Below are 16,711 nucleotides of genomic sequence, written 5' to 3' on the forward strand. Positions count from 1 at the left end.
TTGCTGAGGATTAAAAAAAAATGTTATCCATTTTAGATTAAGGCTGTAACAAAATGTGGAAAAATTTAAGGGGTCTGAATACTTTCCGAAGACACTCTGTGTGTGTGTGTGTGTGAGAGAGAGATCAGTTCTATGTTCTGAGTGGTAATGTTTCACTCTGTCCAGTAGTTTAAACAGAAGAACATAAAGCTAGTTTTACTAATCGGTGATACCACTTAATATTGTAGTAAAATCTGAGTTCTATATCATGTCTGCTGTATTTTTATATCGATAGACTTTATTAAATCAGAAACACAGATGGTTTTGTATTGACACACCGTGAGACAGCGTTGTGTTTAAAATGGTTTATTCATTTCCTCGCCATAAAAAGTAGCACTGCATTGTTTGATATTTTCAGTCATGTTTTCTACTGTTCTCCTCTAGAGGCCAATCTGCTGCTGCGGAGATGGTCAACTATAAATCACAATGTTCCGTCTAAGATGAAGCACGAGATTGAACTTCACTCAACTTTCTACTGTTTTCTCCCTGTAATTAACACTCTCAACGTTTCCCTTTACTGTGGGAATTGTGATAGAATCAATGAAATATTAACCGCTTTCTATGTAACATACCGAAACAAAACTAACTACGCAAGAGATTTTGTTGTCGGCAGAACCCGCCGGAATAGGAACTATTCCACTGACACACCACCCGTACTCTACACACACCACCCGTACTCTACACACACCACCCGTACTCTACACACACCACCCGTACTCTACACACACCACCCGTACTCTACACACACCACCCGTACTCTACACACACCACCCGTACTCTACACACACCACCCGTACTCTACACACACCACCCGTACTCTACACACACCACACGTTGGCGGCTACTGTGGGCTGAATGATACAACAGCTATTTTCAAATGTTATGGGATGTATTCATTTTCTCCATGGTTTTGATGGAAGGCACTCTGGTAGACCTACATTATGATCGAATAGCCCCAGTACCCTACTTGACCACGGTCTGAAGCTGTAACTTAAAGCCGGTACAGCCTCAGTTTACACAGTAAACGCGCCGGAAGTTGCACAGAATTTTCACAACATTCAACAAGTTTGTGCTAAGCAGACCTTAAATTTGCCCAGCGCCTAAATTATTTTAAGGGAACATTGATCACAAGAACCAAAACTCCTCTACACTGCTGGAAGAGTATGACTTGTTAAATCCTGTCAACCTTCCAGGTGTCTTTATACAACCAGGGCTCACCTCAAGACATCACAAGCCACAGTAGCTTTATATTCCTTCAGTTCAAATATGTACCTCATCCTTCCTCACATAATGACAGAAAGAAAGGGAGGGAGGGGAGGCGGCAAAGCAGTGTTTGAGTGGATCTGAACTGGGCCCAAATCCCTCATTAAGCACCAGATAATAGCTAGTTATTACATACTACAACTGAAGCAGCAACACTGTTCCTTCATCCAATCAAACAGGAAAAACATGACACACTTCCTTTAAACATGACATCACACACACACAGTAAAGAAAGGCTGCATCACAATATCATGGAAGACCGAGAACAAGAAATGCTAAAGTAATCATTTGTCACATGGCACAAGTGTTAAACATTATTTAATTCTGTTTTTAAAAACATTTCAATGTGGAGTGCTGATCGATGGAGTGAAATGACAAAAATCTGAAAGGTTGAAACACTATTGAGGATAAATCTTTGTCCCCTGGGCAACCTAACCCAGAGAGAAGGTTTTAATGTCCTAAAGGCTCTACTGCCCTCCCCTGGTGACAGCCGGTACTACCCCAGCCTTCTGAATGGTCTAAATATTATACTGTCCTCTCCTGGTGACAGCCGGTACTACCCCAGCCTTCTGAATGGTCTAAATATTATACTGTCCTCCCCTGGTGACAGCCGGTACTACCCCAGCCTTCTGAATGTTCTAAATATTATACTGCCCTCTCCTGGTGACAGCCGGTACTACCCCAGACTTCTGAATGGTCTAAATATTATACTGCCCTCTCCTGGTGACAGCCGGTACTACCCCAGCCTTCTGAATGTTCTAAATATTATACTGCCCTCCCCTGGTGACAGCCGGTACTACCCCAGCCTTCTGAATGGTCTAAATATTATACTGCCCTCTCCTGGTGACAGCCGGTACTACCCCAGACTTCTGAATGGTCTAAATATTATACTGCCCTCTCCTGGTGACAGCCGGTACTACCCCAGCCTTCTGAATGTTCTAAATATTATACTGCCCTCTCCTGGTGACAGTCGGTACTACCCCAGACTTCTGAATGGTCTAAATATTATACTGTCCTCCCCTGGTGACAGCCGGTACTACCCCAGCCTTCTGAATGTTCTAAATATTATACTGCCCTCTCCTGGTGACAGCCGGTACTACCCCAGACTTCTGAATGTTCTAAATATTATACTGCCCTCTCCTGGTGACAGCCGGTACTACCCCAGACTTCTGAATGTTCTAAAGCACCGGTCACTGACTGATCGATCTTCAAGGTATTCCTAGTCAAATCATCAAGCATGTCTGTAGAAAAGACAAAGGCTCGCTCTCCTTTTTTATTTGTGTTACACGGTTGTTGGTAGGTGCATTGATTCAGAAGCCCTGCGCACCGGCTAGGCAAAGTGTTCCCATTTTATTTGTCTGATAAGATCAACTCCGCCTACCCTGCAGACTGGGAGATCTGTAGCTATATTGAGCGTGCCTACTGCGCTGGCCAATCGGATAACTCAAATAATCGTTCCTACAGATCTTCCAGGACCCTGGCCCCAGCAGTTTGATAGGCTACTAGCCTACATAAAATGTAAAACATTTTAAAATCATGACCACAGAGAGACCGTCATAGAATATAGCAAAGAGCTGCTGAGTTTGTTTATTCAGCACTGTCAAAACTGTTTTTATTCAACACTATTACAAAACATAAAACACGCTTCTCCATACTTCCGCTTGCGCTGTAGCTGCAATGAATGAATAACAAAGTGTATCGATAGCCCTGCGTTTTATTATTATTATTAGCAGCTCGTGGTCTCTATTTTAATATCAATGAATACTTCACTTTCTCTGGTCGTAGGAACAACATGAATGTGTGCATGAGGCAGATGCAGGTACCATCAGTGCAGTAAAATAAAAAAGCATATTTCAACTCATGCTCTGCAGTGCCTCGCTACACCAACTGATCTATGTTATCAAAGCTCGAGTTTTGAAATATAATATGGTCTAAGAATAACAATATTGGCAGGCCAGGCATATAGCCAATATACTGTGATAATGTATTAGGCCTACTGCACAAACCTCATTCCTACAGAACTGTTTTTATTAGGTTAATGTTACATTTTTTAAGTAATTTATGGAAAAACAATCTGAGCTGTAGATTTCAGCTTACTTTTTGACTGTGAAAGTGATTTTGACTCAGAAAACGTGAACACTGTTGTAAAGACTCTACTGCCCTCTCCTGGTGACAGCTGGTACTACCCCAGACTTCAAAATGTCCTAAAGACTCTACTGCCCTCTCCTGGTAACAGCTGGTACTACCCCAGACTTTTAAATGTTCTAAAGACTCTACTGCCCTCTCCTGGTGACAGCCAGTACTACCCCAGACTTTTAAATGTTCTAAAGACTCTACTGGTAACAGCTGGTACTACCCGAGACTTCAGAATGTCCTAAAGACTCTACTGCCCTCTCCTGGTAACAGCTGGTACTACCCCAGACTTCAGAATGTCCTAAAGACTCTACTGCCCTCTCCTGGTAACAGCTGGTACTACCCCAGACTTTTAAATGTTCTAAAGACTCTACTGCCCTCTCCTGGCGACAGATGGTACTACCCCAGACTTCAGAATGTCCTAAAGACTCTACTGCCCTCTCCTGGCGACAGATGGTACTACCCCAGACTTTTGAATGGAAGGACTTAGTGAATTAACACTCATACTGTATCTGCAGACATAGGGCCTCTCAAATAATACCCTTAACCTTAGTGCACTATATAGGGAATAGGGCTCTGGTCTAAAGTAGTGCACTATATAGGGAATAGGGCTCTGGTCTAAAGTAGTGCACTATATAGGGAATAGGGCTCTGGTCTAAAGTAGTGCACTATATAGGGAATAGGGCTCTGGTCTAAAGTAGTGCACTATATAGGGAATAGGGCTCTGGTCTAAAGTAGTGCACTATATAGGGAATAGGGTTCAGTTTGGGACATATTGATACAGTATCTGCTGATATGATACAGTACTAAAAGAAACACCTGTCCGCCTGTCCGCCTGCCTGCCTGTCTGCCGATCTGTGTTCCTGTCTGTCTGAATAGAGATAATATGGATCAGTCCCATAGGACTGAGAGTCACAGAGTCACACACACACAGAGCTAACTTTGTGGGGACACACAATTCAGTCCCATTCATAACCCTAGTTCCTAACCCTAGTCCCTAACCCTAGTTCCTAACCCTAGTTCCTAACCCTAGTCCCTAACCCTAGTTCCTAACCCTAGTCCCTAACCCTAGTTCCTAACCCTAGTCCCTAACCCTAGTCCCTAACCCTAGTCCCTAGTCCCTAACCCTAGTCCCTAACCCTAGTCCCTAACCCTAGCTCCTAACCCTAGTTCCTAACCCTAGTTCCTAACCCTAGAACTAATCCTTAACATCATTCTAACACTAAGTCTAACCTTAACCCTAAACCACCTAGAAATAACCTTTGACCTTGTGAGGACAAACAAAATGTCCCAGTTGGTCACATTTCTGTTCCTTTACTACTCTTGTGGGGACAAAAATAGTTAAAAACACAAAACACACGAGAAAGGTTGTGTCTGTCTTCAAAAAGATGTTCAAAGTGCTTAAAAAAAGCTTCTCAGCTAAACTGAAAAGCTTAGAGGTTCAACTCACATCGTTGTGCTCCTCAACTAGGAATATACATCATGACAGAATTACAGTCTCTACATTCTACTAATCATTACAAGAACAACACCTGGTATTACTTAACACTGTCAATCAATCTGATCACCTATAATACTGTGAATTGATCGTACCGCACACGGGATCTGGGAAGCACAAAGACATGACCGTCCAGGTCTGAGGACAGTGTGTAGAGGATAGATACTGGATGGTGTGAGCTCAGAGAGAGTAGTCCTCCGTGTTATAGCTTGTCTACTGTAGAGGACTCGGCTCAGTTTACCAAAGCAGAGGGTGTGTGTCCAGATCAGGTCAGTCTCTATACAGCAGGGGTTGGGTAACAGGCGGCCCAGAGGCCAAAACCAGCCAGAAAGTGATTTTTTGGGCCCCCTGAAATAGTAGTAATAATAAAAATAATAATAATAAGGGATAAAAAAAAATATTTAAATTTAGGAAATGTGCTCCCAACTATTCCCATGAATAAAAATAAAGACTTGTGATTGTGTCTCAATGTAATCAAGGTATGAAGTGATCATGTTATCTATTTTTGGGCTTAGTTGTGGTGAATTTACAGTGATCAAATTATTCTAATTATGTTTCAGCCCCCCGACCGCGGCTAAATTGAGTTGCTAAACAGTATCTTCATCCATCTTAGAAACATCCGTCATGGCTGTGGCTTCACTACTCTCCTCCCCCCTTTCCTTCTCTCCCTCCAGCATGGCTTTGCACTCCTCCTTGGGCCGCTCCGTCTCTCTCCTCTCCTCCTCCTCCTTCTCTCTCTCCAACAGCTTGTAGTTGATGCCCATCCCTACGAAGAGGAAGACTGAGGAGATGATGAGGATGATACCACAACACAGGTAGGTCCACTGGTAGTCACCATAGAAGTCATAGAAACGACCTGAGGGGGGAAAGTCAGAGGAGAGATAATTCAGTTTTGTTTATTATCTACCTCACTTGCTTTGGCAATGTTAATATATGTTTCCCATGCCAATAAAGCCCATTGAATTGAATATATATATATATATATATATATAAATAAGAGAGAGCGAGAGAGCGAGAGAGCGGAGAGAGAGAGAAGAGAGAGAAAGAGAGAAGAGAGAGAAAGAGAGAGGAGAGAGAAAGAGAGAGGAGAGAGACGAGAGAGAGGGAGGAGAGACGAGAGAGAGGGAGGAGAGAGAAAGAGAGAAGAGAGAGAAAGAGGGAGGAGAGAGAGGAGAGAGAGAGGAGAGAGAGAGGGTGGAGAGAGAGAGAGAGGAGAGAGAGAGACTTCTTGATGATGACAATAAGGGAAATTTGTCCATTGTGATATAGGTAGAGTATGGCTCTCTCTCTCTCACACACACACACACTTACTGAGTAGTGGCGGTCCCAGCAGTACCGGTCCACACTCCACGATGGTGACCAGTCCGACGGCAGAGGAGAACCTCTGGGCCCCGACCAGGTCCATCAGAGTCTCAAACAGAACTGCTGACAGCCAGCCGAACGCAAACCCAAAGAACACAGCATACACCACGAAGCCTACATAGTCCACGGACAGAGGCGCCAAGACGTGACACACCCCGTTATAGAGCACGGATGCAGCGAAGAAGTACTGTATCCTGGGTCGGACCCAGCGGGTGTTGGCTAACAGCCCCATAGAAGGACGGGCGAACATGTCAACAAAGGCGAGGATGGAGAGGAGCAGAGCAGCCTTCTCTTTACTGATGTCCTTACTCTTAGCGTAGTTGGAGAGGAAGACGAGGGGAGTGAACAGGCCAAAGAACATGATGACGTTGCCAAGGAGATACAGCAGGAAGCCGCGGTGTTTAAACAGCGTCAGGTCGATCACGCCATTGACACGCTGCATCACCGTCAGATTAGACTCGGCCTTCTTCACCGCCCCGTTCTCCGACAGTTGGGATCCGGCAGGTTTGGGTCCGATGGGTCTCATCAAGGCCCCGGCGACACAGCAGTTGAGCAGTAGACCCCCTAGGATGAGGAAGGAGCCCCTCCAGCCAAACTGGTCAAAGAACCAGGAGTTAAGAGGAGCCAGCGTGGACAGGAAGACTGGGCTGCCCGCCATGGCAATGCCATTAGCTATAGGACGACGCTTATAGAAGTATTTACCAATCATAGTCAACGCCGGGTTCAGGTTGAACGCTAGACCCAGACCTAGAGAGGGGAGGGAGAGAGAGGGAGGGAGAGAGGGGAGGAAAGGGAGGGAGAGGGAGGAAAGGGAGGGAGAGGGAGGAAAGGGAGGGGAGGGAGAGGGAGGGGAGGGAGAGGGAGAGGGAGGGAGAGGGAGGGGAGGGAGAGAGAGAGAGAGGGGAGGGAGAGAGAGAGGGGAGGGAGAGGGAGAGAGAGAGAGAGAGAGAGAGAGAGAGAGAGGGGAGGGAGGAAAGGGAGGGGGAGGGAGGAAAGGGAGGGGGAGGGAGGGAGGGGAGGGAGAGAGAGAGAGAGAGGGGAGGGGAGGAAAGGGAGGGAGGAAAGGGAGGGGAGGGAGGAAAGGGAGGGGAGGGGGAGGGAGGGGAGGGAGAGGGAGAGAGAGAGAGGGGAGGAAAGGGAGGGGAGGGAGAGGAGGGAGAGGAGGGGAGGGAGAGAGAGAGAGAGAGAGGGGAGGGGAGGAAAGGGAGGGGAGGGAGGAAAGGGAGGGGGAGGGAGGGAGGGGAGGAAAGGGAGGGGAGGGAGGAAAGGGAGGGGGAGGGAGGGAGGGGAGGGGGAGGGAGGGAGGGGAGGGAGAGGGAGGGGAGGGAGAGAGAGAGAGAGAGGGGAGGGGAGGAAAGGGAGGGGGAGGAGGAAAGGGAGGGAGGGGAGGAAAGGGAGGGAGGGGAGGAAAGGGAGGGAGGGGAGGAAAGGGAGGGAGGGGAGGAAAGGGAGGGAGGGGAGGAAAGGGAGGGAGGGGAGGAAAGGGAGGGAGGGGAGGAAAGGGAGGGAGGGGAGGAAAGGGAGGGAGGGGAGGAAAGGGAGGGAGGGGAGGAAAGGGAGGGAGGGGAGGAAAGGGAGGGAGGGGAGGAAAGGGAGGGGAGGGAGGGGAGGAAAGGGAGGGGAGGGAGGGGAGGAAAGGGAGGGGAGGAAAGGGAGGGGAGGAAAGGGAGGGGAGGAAAGGGAGGGGAGGGGAGGAAAGGGAGGGGAGGGGAGGAAAGGAGAGAGAGGGAGGCAATGATGAGTAAACTACTGTATTAGAAAAATGTCCACAGACACAAAACAGGGTTGGTGGTAGGGTCAGGGGTCAGGGGTTAGGGTTGGTGGTACCTCCAATGACTCCGACACACAAGTAGAGTTGTTGCACAGTGTTGCAGAAGGAAGCTGCTATCAAACCACTTCCTGACAGACAGCCCCCTAGCATCATGATTGGTCGACTGCCATAGCGGTTCACCAGGATACTGCTAATTGGTCCTGGAGACGGGGGGGGGGGGGGAGGGAATGAGAGGACCGGGAAGGGGGAGAGACGGGGAGGGAGACGGAGAAGGGGGAGGAGAGGGACAGAAGAGAGAATAATATTAGGAACAAGTTAGTCCAGGAGTGAATGTAAATATTTATGTTAGGCCTCCTGAGTGGCCCAGGGGTCTAAGGCTCTGCATCACAGTGCTAGCTGTGTCACTAGGAGATCCTGGTTCGAGTCTCTGTCGCAGCCGGCCACGACCGGGAGACCCATGGGTCTGCGCACAATTGTCCCAGCGTCTCTCCGTGTCAGGGAGAGGGATGTCCTTGTCCCGTCGCGCACTAGCAACTCCTGTGGGGCGCAGTGTTTCCTCCGACACATTGGTGTGGATGGCTTTCGGGTTAAGAGGGTGTCAAAGTGGAAAGTCCCCAGACCGGTTTGATGCGAGCCTTTCTCTTTTATATTGGCGACGTTATTGTCCGGTTGAAATATTATTGATTATTATGACTAAAAACAACCCGAGGATTGATTATAAACATCGTTTGACATGTTTCTACGAACTTTACTGAAACTATTTGGATTTTTCGTCTGCCTGTTGTGACTGCCTTTGAGCCAATGGATTACTGAACAAAACAGAGGTTTTTGATATAAAGAGGGACATTATCGAACAAAACAAACATTTATTGTGTAACTGGGAGTCTTGTGAGTGTAATGAAGATTATCAAAGATTATCAAAGATAAGTGATTAATTGTATCGCTATTTCTGACTTTTGTGACACCTTTTGTGGCTGGTAACTGTTTGTAATGTTTTGTGTGCAGGGCGCTGTCCTCAGATAATCGCATGGTATGCTTTCGCCGTAAAGCCTTTTTGAGATCTGACACCGCGGTTGGATTAAACAGAAGTTCATCTTTAAGCCGATGTATAACACTTGTATGTTTTATGAATTTTTAATTATGAGTATTTCTGTTTTTGAATTTGGCGCTCTGCAAGTTCACCGGATGTGGGACGGTAGCATCCCACATACCCATAAGAAGTTAAGGAAATCATGAATGTCATGGCTATATTGGAATTAGTGGATATATGGAGGCTTAAATACCCTGACCTAGTGAGATATACATGGAGGATTAATATCCTGACCTAGTACAGTCGTGGACAAAAGTTTTGAGAATGACACAAATATTAATTTTCAAAAGTCTGCTGCCTCAGTTTGTATGATGGCAATTTGCATATACTCCAGAACGTTATGAAGAGTGATCAGATGAATTGCAATTATTTGCAAAGTCCCTCTTTGCCATGCAAATGAACTGAATCCCCCAAAAACATTTCCACTGCATTTCAGCCCTGCCACAAAAGGACCAGCTGACATGTCAGTGATTCTCTCGTTAACACGGGTGTGAGTGTTGACAAGGACAAGGCTGGAGATTACTCTGTCATGCTGATTGAGTTCGAATAACAGACTGGAAGCTTCAAAAGGAGGGTGATGATTGGAATCATTGTTCTTCCTCTGTCAACCATGGTTACCTGCAAGGAAACACGTGCCGTCATCATTGTTTTGCACAAAAAGGCAATGATAATGCTGCCAGTAAGATTGCACCTAAATCAACCATTTATCGGATCATCCAGAACTTCAATGAGAGCGGTTCACTTGTTGTGAAGAAGGCTTCAGGTCGCCCAAGAAAGTCCAGCAAGCGCCAGGACCGTCTCCGAAAGTTGATTCAGCTGCGGGATCGGGGCAACACCAGTACAGAGCTTGCTCAGGAATGGCAGCAGGCAGGTGTGATGCATCTGCACGCACAGTGAGGGGAAGACTTTTGGAGGATGGCCTGGTGTCAAGAAGGGCAGCAAAGAAGCCACTTCTCGTCAGGAAAAACATCAGGGACAGACTGATATTCTGCAAAAGGTACAGAGATTGGACTGCTGAGGACTGGGGTGAAGTCATTTTCTCTGATGAATCCCCTTTCCGATTGTTTGGGGAATCCGTAAAAAAGCTTGTCCGGAGAAGACAAGGTGAGCGCTACCATCAGTCCTGTGTCATGCCAACAGTAAAGCATCCTGAGACCATTCATGTGTGGGGTTGCTTCTCAGCCAAGGGAGTGGGGGTTAACTCACAATTTTGCCTAAGAACACAGCCATGAATAAAGAATGGTACCAACACATCCTCCGAGAGCAACTTCTCCCAACCATCCAGGAACAGTTTGGTGACGAACAATGCCCTTTCCAGCATTATGGAGCACCTTGCCATAAGGCAAAAGTGATAACTAAGTGGCTCGGGGAACAAAACATAGATATTTTGGGTCCATGGCCAGGAAACTCCCCAGACATTAATCCCATTGAGAACTTGGTCAATCCTCAAGAGGCGGGTGGACAAACAAAAACCCACAAATTCTGACAAACTCCAAGCATTGATTATGCAGGAATGGGCTGCCATCAGTCAGGATGTGGCCCAGAAGTTAATTGACAGCATGCCAGGGCAGATTGCAGAGGTCTTGAAAAAGAAGGGTCAACACTGCAAATATTGACTCTTTGCATCAACTTCATGTAATTGTCAATATAAGCCTTTGACACTTATGAAATGCTTGTAATTATACTTCAGTAATCCATAGTAACATCTGACAAGAATATCTAAAGACACTCTCCTCCTCCTTTCTCTCTCCCCCCCGCCCCTCTCCCCCTCTCTCTCTCTCTCCCCCCGCCCGTCTCGCCCTCTCTCTCTCTCCCCCCCGCCCGTCTCCCCCTCTCTCTCTCTCCCCCCCGCCCGTCTCCCCCTCTCTCTCTCTCTCCCCCCCGCCCGTCTCGCCCTCTCTCTCTCCCCCCCGCCCGTCTCGCCCTCTCTCTCTCTCCCCCCCGCCCGTCTCCCCCTCTCTCTCTCTCCCCCCCCCGCCCGTCTCGCCCTCTCTCTCCCCCGCCCGTCTCGCCCTCTCTCTCTCTCTCCCCCGCCCGTCTCGCCCTCTCTCTCTCTCTCCCCCGCCCGTCTCTCTCGCTCCCCCGCCCGTCTCTCTCGCTCCCCCCGCCCGTCTCTCTCGCTCCCCCGCCCGTCTCTCTCGCTCCCCCGCCCGTCTCTCTCGCTCCCCCGCCCGTCTCTCTCGCTCCCCCGCCCGTCTCTCTCGCTCCCCCCGCCGTCTCTCTCGCTCCCCCGCCCGTCTCTCTCGCTCCCCCGCCCGTCTCGCCCTCTCCCCCGCCCGTCTCGCCCTCTCCCCCGCCCGTCTCGCCCTCTCCCCCGCCCGTCTCGCCCTCTCCCCCGCCCGTCTCGCCCTCTCCCCCGCCCGTCTCGCCCTCTCCCCCGCCCGTCTCGCCCTCTCCCCCGCCCGTCTCGCCCTCTCCCCCGCCCGTCTCGCCCTCTCCCTCTCCCCCGCCCGTCTCGCCCTCTCCCTCTCCCCCGCCCGTCTCGCCCTCTCCCTCTCCCCCGCCCGTCTCGCCCTCTCCCTCTAACCCCGCCCGTCTCTCCCTCTCGCCCTCTCCCTCTAACCCCGCCCGTCGCGCCCTCTCCCTCTCCCCCGCCCGTCGCGCCCTCTCCCTCTCCCCCGCCCGTCTCTCCCTCTCGCCCTCTCCCTCTCGCCCTCTCCCTCTCCCCCGCCCGTCGCGCCCTCTCCCTCTCCCCCGCCCGTCGCGCCCTCTCCCTCTCCCCCGCCCGTCGCCCCCTCTCCCTCTCCCCCGCCCGTCTCGCCCTCTCCCTCTCCCCCGCCCGTCGCGCCCTCTCCCTCTCCCCCGCCCGTCTCGCCCTCTCGCTCCCCCGCCCGTCTCGCCCTCTCGCTCCCCCGCCCGTCTCGCCCTCTCGCTCCCCCGCCCGTCTCGCTCCCCCGCCCGTCTCGCTCCCCCGCCCGTCTCGCTCCCCCGCCCGTCTCGCTCCCCCGCCCGTCTCGCTCCCCCGCCCGTCTCGCTCCCCCGCCCGTCTCGCTCCCCCGCCCGTCTCGCCGTCTCGCTCCCCCGCCCGTCTCGCCCTCTCGCTCCGTCTCGCCGTCTCGCTCCGTCTCGCCCGTCTCGCCCTCTCGCCCGTCTCGCCCCGTCTCGCCCTCTCGCTCCGTCTCGCCCCGTCTCGCTCCCCCGCCCGTCTCGCCCTCTCGCTCCCCCGCCCGTCTCGCCCTCTCGCCCGTCTCGCCCTCTCGCCCGTCTCGCTCCGTCTCGCCCGTCTCGCTCCGTCTCGCCCGTCTCGCTCCGTCTCGCCCGTCTCGCTCCGTCTCGCCCGTCTCGCTCCGTCTCGCCCGTCTCGCCCTCCTCGCTCCGTCTCGCCCTCTCCTCTCGCTCCGTCTCGCTCCGTCTCGCCCTCTCGCCCTCTCGCTCCGTCTCGCCCTCTCGCTCCGTCTCGCCCTCTCGCTCCGTCTCGCCCTCTCGCTCCGTCTCGCCCTCTCGCTCCGTCTCGCCCTCTCGCTCCGTCTCGCCCTCTCGCTCCGTCTCGCCCTCTCGCTCCGTCTCGCCCTCTCGCTCCGTCTCGCCCTCTCGCTCCGTCTCGCCCTCTCGCTCCGTCTCGCCCTCTCGCTCCGTCTCGCCCGTCTCGCCCTCTCGCTCCCCCGCCCGTCTCGCCCTCTCGCTCCCCCGCCCGTCTCGCCCTCTCGCTCCCCCGCCCGTCTCGCCCTCTCGCTCCGTCTCGCCCGTCTCGCCCTCTCGCTCCCCCGCCCGTCTCGCCCTCTCGCTCCCCCGCCCTCTCGCTCCCCCGCCCGTCTCGCCCTCTCGCTCCGTCTCGCCCTCTCGCTCCCCCGCCCGTCTCGCCCTCTCGCTCCGTCTCGCCCGTCTCGCCCTCTCGCTCCGTCTCGCCCGTCTCGCCCTCTCGCTCCGTCTCGCCCGTCTCGCCCTCTCGCTCCGTCTCGCCCGTCTCGCCCTCTCGCTCCGTCTCGCCCGTCTCGCCCTCTCGCTCCCCCGCCCGTCTCGCCCTCTCGCTCCCCCGCCCGTCTCGCCCTCTCGCTCCCCCGCCCGTCTCGCCCTCTCGCTCCCCCGCCCGTCTCGCCCTCTCGCTCCCCCGCCCGTCTCGCCCTCTCGCTCCCCAGCCCGTCTCGCCCTCTCGCTCCCCCGCCCGTCTCGCCCTCTCGCTCCCCCGCCCGTCTCGCCCTCTCGCTCCCCCGCCCGTCTCGCCCTCTCGCTCCCCCGCCCGTCTCGCCCTCTCTCTCCCCCGCCCGTCTCGCCCTCTCTCTCCCCCACCCGTCTCGCCCTCTCTCTCCCCCACCCGTCTCGCCCTCTCCCTATTTTGATGTATTTATGTTTTTAATAAAGACAGTGTCTGTCTCTGTGTTTCAGTGAAGAATAACAGAAACCCCTTCGGGGATATCAGATTCCACCCCTACCAGCCCCCTCTACTCACCTCCGCCGTACATGCAGGCCAGCATGATAGAGGAGATCCATGAGACCTGTGAGGGCGTAGCGTCAAAGGTGGCCTCCAGCTCCTTGAAGAAGACAGTGATGGACTTGGGGAAGGCATAGGAGAAGCCGATAGAGATGAAGGCTCCCACCACAACCGCCCAGCCCCAGCCCCCCTCTGGAGGAGTATAGCCCGCCGGACCGCCCACCGCTGGGGCCATGCTGTCAGGGCAGTAGGGATAGTCCTAACACCCCCACACTGAAGGGTAGGTCACACACACCCGTTTGAGGTGGCTGGTTAAGACACTGGTAGAGGTTGTAGTTATAGTCAGGCCTTCTCAGTCTCTAGCTACCATCAGGAATCACTCTGGACCTGCAGACAGAGACAGAGAGACATTTGAAATGTTAGTAATTTAGCAGATGGAGGATTATTTAAGATACTGTTTGAAGGGGTTTCAGATGTTTTCGGAAGATGGGCAGGGACTCTGCTGTCTTAGCTTCAGAGGGAAGCAGTTTCCACCATTTGGGTGCCAGGACAGAGGAGAGCTTGGGGTCGGAGGGCCAAGAGACCCGACGTGGCAGAACGGCGTACTCAGATTGGGGTGTAGGATTTGAGCAGAGCCTGAAGGTAGGGAGGGACAGGTCCTCTTTCTGCTCTGTAGGTAAAGCACTATGGTCTTGTAGTGGATGTGTTGGGGTGTAGGGTTTGAGCAGAGCCTGAAGGTAGGGAGGGACAGGTCCTCTTTCTGCTCTGTAGGTAAAGCACTATGGTCTTGTAGTGGATGTGTTGGGGTGTAGGGTTTGAGCAGAGCCTGAAGGTAGGGAGGGACAGGTCCTCTTTCTGCTCTGTAGGTAAAGCACCATGGTCTTGTAGTGGATGTGTTGGGGTGTAGGGTTTGAGCAGAGCCTGAAGGTAGGGAGGGACAGTTCCTCTTTCTGCTCTGTAGGTAAAGCACCATGGTCTTGTAGTGGATGTGTTGGGGTGTAGGATTTGAGCAGAGCCTGAAGGTAGGGAGGGACAGGTCCTCTTTCTGCTCTGTAGGTAAAGCACCATGGTCTTGTAGTGGATGTGTTGGGGTGTAGGGTTTGAGCAGAGCCTGAAGGTAGGGAGGGACAGGTCCTCTTTCTGCTCTGTAGGTAAAGCACTATGGTCTTGTAGTGGATGTGTTGGGGTGTAGGGTTTGAGCAGAGCCTGAAGGTAGGGAGGGACAGTTCCTCTTTCTGCTCTGTAGGTAAAGCACCATGGTCTTGTAGTGGATGTGTTGGGGTGTAGGGTTTGAGCAGAGCCTGAAGGTAGGGAGGGACAGGTCCTCTTTCTGCTCTGTAGGTAAAGCACTATGGTCTTGTAGTGGATGTGTTGGGGTGTAGGGTTTGAGCAGAGCCTGAAGGTAGGGAGGGACAGGTCCTCTTTCTGCTCTGTAGGTAAAGCACTATGGTCTTGTAGTGGATGTGTTGGGGTGTAGGGTTTGAGCAGAGCCTGAAGGTAGGGAGGGACAGGTCCTCTTTCTGCTCTGTAGGTAAAGCACTATGGTCTTGTAGTGGATGTGTTGGGGTGTAGGGTTTGAGCAGAGCCTGAAGGTAGGGAGGGACAGTTCCTCTTTCTGCTCTGTAGGTAAAGCACCATGGTCTTGTAGTGGATGTGTTGGGGTGTAGGGTTTGAGCAGAGCCTGAAGGTAGGGAGGGACAGGTCCTCTTTCTGCTCTGTAGGTAAAGCACTATGGTCTTGTAGTGGATGTGTTGGGGTGTAGGGTTTGAGCAGAGCCTGAAGGTAGGGAGGGACAGGTCCTCTTTCTGCTCTGTAGGTAAAGCACTATGGTCTTGTAGTGGATGTGTTGGGGTGTAGGGTTTGAGCAGAGCCTGAAGGTAGGGAGGGACAGGTCCTCTTTCTGCTCTGTAGGTAAAGCACTATGGTCTTGTAGTGGATGTGTTGGGGTGTAGGGTTTGAGCAGAGCCTGAAGGTAGGGAGGGACAGTTCCTCTTTCTGCTCTGTAGGTAAAGCACTATGGTCTTGTAGTGGATGTGTTGGGGTGTAGGGTTTGAGCAGAGCCTGAAGGTAGGGAGGGACAGTTCCTCTTTCTGCTCTGTAGGTAAAGCACCATGGTCTTGTAGTGGATGTGTTGGGGTGTAGGGTTTGAGCAGAGCCTGAAGGTAGGGAGGGACAGGTCCTCTTTCTGCTCTGTAGGTAAAGCACTATGGTCTTGTAGTGGATGTGTTGGGGTGTAGGGTTTGAGCAGAGCCTGAAGGTAGGGAGGGACAGGTCCTCTTTCTGCTCTGTAGGTAAAGCACTATGGTCTTGTAGTGGATGTGTTGGGGTGTAGGGTTTGAGCAGAGCCTGAAGGTAGGGAGGGACAGGTCCTCTTTCTGCTCTGTAGGTAAAGCACTATGGTCTTGTAGTGGATGTGTTGGGGTGTAGGGTTTGAGCAGAGCCTGAAGGTAGGGAGGGACAGGTCCTCTTTCTGCTCTGTAGGTAAAGCACCATGGTCTTGTAGTGGATGTGTTGGGGTGTAGGGTTTGAGCAGAGCCTGAAGGTAGGGAGGGGCAGGTCCTCTTTCTGCTCTGTAGGTAAAGCACTATGGTCTTGTAGTGGATGTGTTGGGGTGTAGGGTTTGAGCAGAGCCTGAAGGTAGGGAGGGACAGGTCCTCTTTCTGCTCTGTAGGTAAAGCACTATGGTCTTGTAGTGGATGTGTTGGGGTGTAGGGTTTGAGCAGAGCCTGAAGGTAGGGAGGGACAGGTCCTCTTTCTGCTCTGTAGGTAAAGCACTATGGTCTTGTAGTGGATGTGTTGGGGTGTAGGGTTTGAGCAGAGCCTGAAGGTAGGGAGGGACAGTTCCTCTTTCTGCTCTGTAGGTAAAGCACCATGGTCTTGTAGTGGATGTGTTGGGGTGTAGGGTTTGAGCAGAGCCTGAAGGTAGGGAGGGACAGGTCCTCTTTCTGCTCTGTAGGTAAAGCACTATGGTCTTGTAGTGGATGTGTTGGGGTGTAGGGTTTGAGCAGAGCCTGAAGGTAGGGAGGGACAGGTCCTCTTTCTGCTCTGTAGGTAAAGCACTATGGTCTTGTAGTGGATGTGTTGGGGTGTAGGGTTTGAGCAGAGCCTGAAGGTAGGGAGGGACAGGTCCTCTTTCTGCTCTGTAGGTAAAGCACTATGGTCTTGTAGTGGATGTGTTGGGGTGTA

At 52.2% G+C, this 16,711-nt stretch overlaps 1 protein-coding gene across 3 annotated transcripts in view; it reads right to left on the bottom strand.

Annotated features, from left to right (window-relative positions):
* Nucleotides 1-329: 329 nt before the first annotated feature.
* LOC129861383 (monocarboxylate transporter 1-like) overlaps nt 330-16,711 on the bottom strand; it is a 56,901-nt gene continuing 40,519 nt past the window's right edge. For all 3 annotated transcript variants that reach the window (XM_055932775.1, XM_055932776.1, XM_055932777.1), the window contains exons 2-5: nt 13,544-13,912; nt 8,123-8,266; nt 6,245-7,042; nt 330-5,789 (exon numbers count right to left, since the gene is read on the bottom strand). In XM_055932775.1, the coding sequence (XP_055788750.1) occupies nt 5,521-5,789; nt 6,245-7,042; nt 8,123-8,266; nt 13,544-13,760 (1,428 nt within the window). In that variant the 5' untranslated portion in view covers nt 13,761-13,912 and the 3' untranslated portion in view covers nt 330-5,520. The remainder of the gene's footprint in view (nt 5,790-6,244; nt 7,043-8,122; nt 8,267-13,543; nt 13,913-16,711) is intronic.

The sequence above is a fragment of the Salvelinus fontinalis genome, chromosome 8 (genome assembly GCF_029448725.1).
Source record: "Salvelinus fontinalis isolate EN_2023a chromosome 8, ASM2944872v1, whole genome shotgun sequence".
Classification (NCBI taxonomy): Eukaryota; Metazoa; Chordata; class Actinopteri; order Salmoniformes; family Salmonidae; genus Salvelinus; species Salvelinus fontinalis.